We start from the raw sequence: 6,520 nt of genomic DNA on the forward strand, positions 1-6,520 counted from the left end.
TACTATACACTCACTTGAAGGAATATCATGAAGGCATTAAAAATATACTTTACTTTGAAGAACTGATAAAACATGATATGCGCCTGTTAACAACAGTAAGTGAAAAAAGCCATGTATAGCCATGTAAAAACATACATGCCCTCTGACTGATCAAAGTCTGAAAAGAAATAAAGTAAAATGTTGACTGTGGTTGCCTTTGGGCAACTAAAAAAGACACATACATCTCTCTAAACTTATTAATACACATTTACATATAAAAATGACAAAAGATGCACGTAAGAAAATCATCTTTCTTTTCACTTGAAAAAAAAAGCGGCTAAAGAAATAGGTCAACACACTTGAAAAACTTCTAGGACAGAATAAAGCACCGTTTCTTTAAACGCTCGCCCTTATGCCACATTACCTGATTACAGAGATACTGGCCCAGGCCAGGCCTAGCAGCAGCACTTAGATAGAGCACAGGCTTCCTGTTATATAACACGTTGAACCCATCCACTACGAAGTCTTCATAACGGGAATGGATGGCAAGCCTACAGATCTTTGCGAGTCCTTCTCTTTCTTCTTCGTGGAAATAAGCACAGCCATTTTCATACCTGTTAAGAGACACTCACACGTCAGTATGTTCTTACCTCTGATTTTATAAGTCCCAGTCTTATAACCATGGAAGTAAATCTTTTCTCAACCTAGAAACTGTCACCCAGATCAGTCAAAGGAGATAGGAATCACCCTCGTCTCAGATGGCTGAAAACTCAGGGCAGCTGGAGGTTATAAAGAACAAAGGCAATGACCCTTCATCCACACTGAGCTCCTGGAAGATAGGAACTAATAAAACCAGTAGGAAATAGGAATGCCTCAGATATAAAAAGGCTGAAGACCATGGATTGGCTTACTTCACCAGAAAATCAGCACTGGATAATGTAGGCATGGTTTTTAGTAGTATCAGCCCTAAAACGTCCAAAGTAAGTAAAACTGTCAATAATGCTAGTCAGGCTAAGTTTTGCTTTCACTATTATCTGCTTGGAAACTTTTCTTCTTCTCCATCTCTAAAGAGAAAGAGAGAGAACTGCAATTACAGGTGTTGGATTTTTATTAGAAGAAAATTTCTCCTTTGCCACACAGGCAAACTCATACTCTCGCCAGGCCAAGCACCTTTCCACCATCTGAAATGAGTCTCCCAAGTTATTAAACGTTCCAATGTTAGGTAAACATTCCTTTTCCATAAAAGTAACAGCGTAAATAAACACAAAATACCACTGGTCTTGTAGCTTCTACTGACTCCTTACTCTGCTAGAATTCCTTAATAATGACAATATTTACCACTGTATAAAGCAAATTTCAATTTCCCAACACATACTCATCTTCCTTATGACAGCATTTCCTTTCTACTAAAACACAGGTAATACTTTAAATAAAAATACTCAAATCCAGGGACCTCCCTGGTGGTCCAGTAGTTAAGACTGGGGGCATGGGTTCAATCCCTGCTTGAGGAACTAAGATCCAGCATGCCACACAGCATGGCAAAAAAAGAGAAAAAACTCCCTCAAACTTGCCTCCATGTCACTGCTACATCTTCTATCAACATGTGCCAACTAGGAATCTTCTCTTTCCTTATTTTTATTTTTTTAAATCATGGAAGTATGATAACACATTTACAGGAGACTTAGAAAATACAGAGCAAGGTTACATAGAGTTCTACTATATATGGTAACAAATAAGAAACTGTGGACATTATTCAACAGTACAGGCTCATGTTCTCAGCTCTTGACACGTATTAATTCATTGGTTCATTTAATCCTCACAGCAATGTCATCAAATGGATATTAAGGCTATCTCTGTTGCACAGATAGGGAAACTGAGGCATGCAGTGGTTAAGTAACTCTTCCGAAAGGAAAGGGAAGAGGCAGATCTGAATCTAGGTAGCACAGCTCCAGAAAAGAGACTTCTCACAGTCTATACCCAACTCATAAATGCCTTTACCGGAAACTAAAAACTTCTTACCTGAAAATTCTGCAGAGCCATAAGGTAGTGTCTGAAAGTATCCTAGTCGTAAGTTTTCTCAGCTTCTCCTTATCCAGAGTTGAAATGTAAGCTCCCAGACTATGCCCCAACAAAGATATATGACCTTGTTCTCCAATATTCTGAATTCTGTTAATCAAAAATATTAGATTAAAAAAAGGTATTAGTCTAAGCATAAATAAATAGAACTTAGAGACAGTATTCCAGAAAAATTTCTGTCACATTTGAAATGCACTTAATGGCCTAGAAGGCAGAAATTGAGATAAATTTAGAAAATTCAATGTGTAATAAGGTATTAATAGCTTAGGAGTAAATTTTCTTTCTGAATTTAAGTCCTATGAGATGAATATCCTTTTTATTGAATACTAACTAAATACACAAACTGTTTTTAAATAATTTTCTCCAGATAAGTTTTTTAAATACTAGCTGTAAGAACTATAGAGAGTAGAGCTGAGATAAAATGTGCAGAAAACAATTTAAGAATCAACAGATGAAGATCAATTCCCTGCATTAAGCAGCTATTTATAACAGTTCAGCAAAGTCAAGGGGGACTAGGTATTGCTTTGCATATAATTACAGTGGATGGACTAATTTCCCTTATAAAGAATAAATGTAATAATGAAAATGACAAAGAATCAACAGGATTCTGGGCAGAGACAGTTCATAGAAAAGGAAATATAAATGGGTCTTAAAATATACAAAAAAGACACTTAACCTGATTTCTTAAGAAAAATGCAAACTAAAACTATGCTGAAATATAATTTCTTACCTATGAGACTGGCAACAATCCTTAAGTTTGCTAATACCCTTGTAGGCAAGCGTGTGGGGGAAACACACACAGAGTGGGAATGTGAACAGGTACAAGTCCATGAGGGGAAATTTGGCAATATCTGTCACATTTATAAATACACAAACTTTTTCGGTCTAGCAATCTCACTTCTAGGACTTCAATCTCCAGAAACACTACTTTGAGGAAATGACACATGTACAAAGTTACTAGCTGCAGGAATGGCTGTAAGGGTAAAACATGAATCGGAGACTAGTTAAATAAAATATGATTCATCCATTAAGACTGTGTGCATTTTCGGTCATATCCAACTCTTTGCGACCCCAAGGACCGTAGCCCACCAGGCTCCTCTGTCCATGGGATTTTCCAGGCAAGACTACTGGAGTAGGTTTTCACTTTCTTCTGCAGGGGATCTTCCCGACCCAGGGATCAAACCCATGTATCCCGCACAGCAGGTGGATTCTTTACTGCTGAGCTACCAGGGAAGGCCCAGAGCAACATTAAACAGCTCTTAAAGGAAAAAGTGCCTTGTGTACTGCTAATCCAGGAACTTGAAGACATAAATGAAAAAAGCAAGACACAGAACAAGGTGCAGAGTATTTAGGTCCTGGAAGCAGTAAGCATAAACAGCTGGCTTGGGTGTACGTATACAAGAAGTATCTCTGAAGAACACACAAGAAACTGGCAACTCATGTCTAGGAAGGAGAAAAGCTAGGGAGGGAGAGGTAAGAAGGAATACTGCCTGTGCATATATACCTTTTCTATCTTTTGAAATCTGAACCAGAAGAATGCATTACTTATTCTAAAAAACACTGTATTTAAAACACTTAAAGAGAAAATAAAACTAGATAAATTGCTTGATAGATGCATAAATGGAAATAAGATAAACAGATGATTCACAGATGGCGTGGCTTGCCACCAATGAATTCAGCTGCAGTACTTCTCAGCAATCAAAAGCCCAGGAACAGAAACAGCCAGAAACAGAAGCACACAGCAGCTACCCTCTGGCCCCTGCGCCAGCCCCTCCCTAAGACACAAGACCATAAAAATGACAAGGTTTTAGTAAATGATTTCCTTTTACAAAATACATTATCTAAAACACGTCAACATCTCCCTGAAGGAAGTGAATGTTGCTGTAACTTCATATATAATCTGGAATGAAATAAGGCTTATTATTGCGGCAACTTGTATGAATGTAATCAGTTTCAAACCCAAGAACACATGCACTTTCAAAGAGAAGCTGCCAAGCGTTCTCCATTACCGGGTGCTCTGGGGCTGCTCGTCTTCATCTCCGTGCATCAGATTCTGAACCAACTGGAGGATGCTCACCATGTCCTGTCCGCTGCGGGACAGAAAAGCAGCTGATAGACGGGGAACAGCACACGCCACCCCTCCCCTCACCACAGTCTCCCACTATTTCTCTTGTCTAAACTAGCGTTGATATCTTTCTGTTACAACAGAAATCATGTGTTTTGAGATACAGTATACAGCATCTTGTTTTTTAAAAATAAACCATAAGTTATCAACTGAATTCTGAAGATAACCATACATATATTAAAGTATTAGTTGCTTAGTTGTGTCTGACTCTTTGCAATCCCATGGACTGCAGCCCGCCAGGCTCCTTTGTCCATGGAATTCTCCAGGCAGGAATCCTGGAGTGGGTAGCCATTCCCTTCTCCAGGAGATCTTCCCAACCCAGGGACTGAACCTACTGCACTGCAGGCAGATTCTTGATCATCTGAGCCACCACGGAAGCCCCTTGCTTGTGATTAATTAAATCTTCTACCTGAATGTAAATTTGATTGTTAAAAATTTCCCCAGCTTTAGCAGTATCTCTCTACCAGTTCATCTGAGTCTTGGAGACTACTTACTAAGCATATTATAAGGGTCAAAATAGTCCTTATAAGCTGCTGGAAGATCACAAAAGCAGCAAGAATACTCCAATACCACTGGGAGTATCTAAGTTTCCCTCCATGTGGGATTCTTGTCTGTTTGTTCTAACAGAGTTAAACATGAAATGCAGGCATCGCTTATTACCACCTCTTCCCCAAACTGGAGAAACTGGAGATTTGCTTAGAGTATAAACAGACTTACTTCTGTCCAAGATGCGTTTTTAAACGCTTGTAACATGAGGAGGCGGAAACATATGAGAAGAATGTGAGTGGTGCAGTCATTAGCAATGGCAAGGTGACTTGCAAAACATGTGATGTCAAAATGCTACCACTCTATTAATGAGAAGGTGACATAAAAAGTTCTCCCTTTTGAAAAACAATGTCCCCAAACCCATCTTCCTCAAGGTGCTGACCTTCACAAGTGAGGGACTCTGGTCCCTGGACTTTATGTAGAGATGAAGCCAGGTGGCCTTCAGGACACCCTATGTTACAGAGCTGTGAGAACGCCATTAGTCCATGAAAAGCACTGAACTCTGCGCCTGGGAAGTGGGATCTCGGGTGCGGCTGTCAGCATCATTAGTGTGAGCACCCTGGACTGGCTTCACTAATGCACTCCCACTCAGAATTACAGATACTCCTGGCAGCATCTCTTCTAGGGAAACTTCTGCAGGATGAGTAGAACCCTGTAATTCCCTTCAGCAGGCCTGGGTGAGGAGACTCAGAAGATCTGGTTCCTGTTCTCAGCTGGAAAATGAACCTCACCCACAGAGGACTTCCAGTCGGCACCCTCCATCCGCTGGGATCCTTCCTCTGTTCTTTTGCGGCCCTGAACATATTTACATTCAGGTCAAAGGACAACTTAAGGGAGTTGGACTGTTTACCTGTGCACAGTTTCCTGGTTATAAAAAAATAATAAGTTTGTCTGAAGGAAACTGGGCCAGAACTTAAATTCCAAATTAAGCGCTAACATCCTGTACAAACTGTTGGCTGGACAACTACTTATTTTCCTGATATTTTCCCTGCTTCTTCAAACCACAAACATTTGACAGATTTCCTTTAGCTGCCAAAAAATAAATCACTCTACTAATAAATGAGCTGATGCTTTCCTTTCATTTTCCTTTCCTTACTATATAATACAATGGTAAATCTTATCAAGTTAGAACAACTCTCACAATAAAGCTCAGTCTACCAAACAGATTGCTGGTTTCAAGGATGAAACAAGTATGATAGTTGAGTTATATTATGAGTCTGTATATGCTTCTAAGAGGTTGTGTTAAACTCTGATCGGGGAAGGGGGAGAAACAGTAGGTATAGCAGCATCACCAACCAGCCAACAGCATTTCACTTTTCTGACGTTACACTGCATAGAACTCTCAATTTGCTTTGTGTTCATTAAAATTGTAAATCAGCAATGGCAAAATCTTGGTTTAAAGAAAATGTACACCCCACATAAAGGTGCTTATCTGTTGTTTTTTTTTAAACCTTTTATTTACTACTGGAGTACAGCTGATTAACAATGTTGTGATAACTTCAGGTGGACAGCAAAGGGGCTCAGCCATACATACACATGTATCCATTCTGCCCCAAACTCCCTTCCCATAACACTGAGCAGAAGTTCCCTGTGCTAAACAGTAGGAAAAAGTGCTTCTCTTCCTTGCCACCTACCTGCCTTGCAGTGGCCCTGGAATATCCCCTGATAGGAGCTTCTTTCCATTTTCCTCCTCTGTTCTTCTAATTTAAAGGAAATAAAAAATTGTTATATTTCTAACACTGGAGCATGAACATGTGATAATGTTGCTCATAAGCTCGAGTAACTGATGTGGGA

At 39.6% G+C, this 6,520-nt stretch overlaps 1 protein-coding gene across 1 annotated transcript in view; it reads right to left on the reverse strand.

The window, feature by feature from the left end:
- PDXDC1 (pyridoxal-dependent decarboxylase domain containing 1) overlaps positions 1–6,520 on the reverse strand; it is a 55,063-nt gene that overhangs the window by 29,329 nt on the left and 19,214 nt on the right. The window contains exons 3-6 of the mRNA XM_010839909.1: positions 6,361–6,426; positions 4,065–4,145; positions 1,999–2,145; positions 404–593 (exon numbers count right to left, since the gene is read on the reverse strand). Coding sequence (XP_010838211.1) covers positions 404–593; positions 1,999–2,145; positions 4,065–4,145; positions 6,361–6,426 — 484 coding nt within the window. The remainder of the gene's footprint in view (positions 1–403; positions 594–1,998; positions 2,146–4,064; positions 4,146–6,360; positions 6,427–6,520) is intronic.

This window comes from Bison bison, unplaced genomic scaffold (genome assembly GCF_000754665.1).
Source record: "Bison bison bison isolate TAMUID 2011002044 unplaced genomic scaffold, Bison_UMD1.0 scf7180017864135, whole genome shotgun sequence".
In the NCBI taxonomy this organism is placed as follows: Eukaryota; Metazoa; Chordata; class Mammalia; order Artiodactyla; family Bovidae; genus Bison; species Bison bison.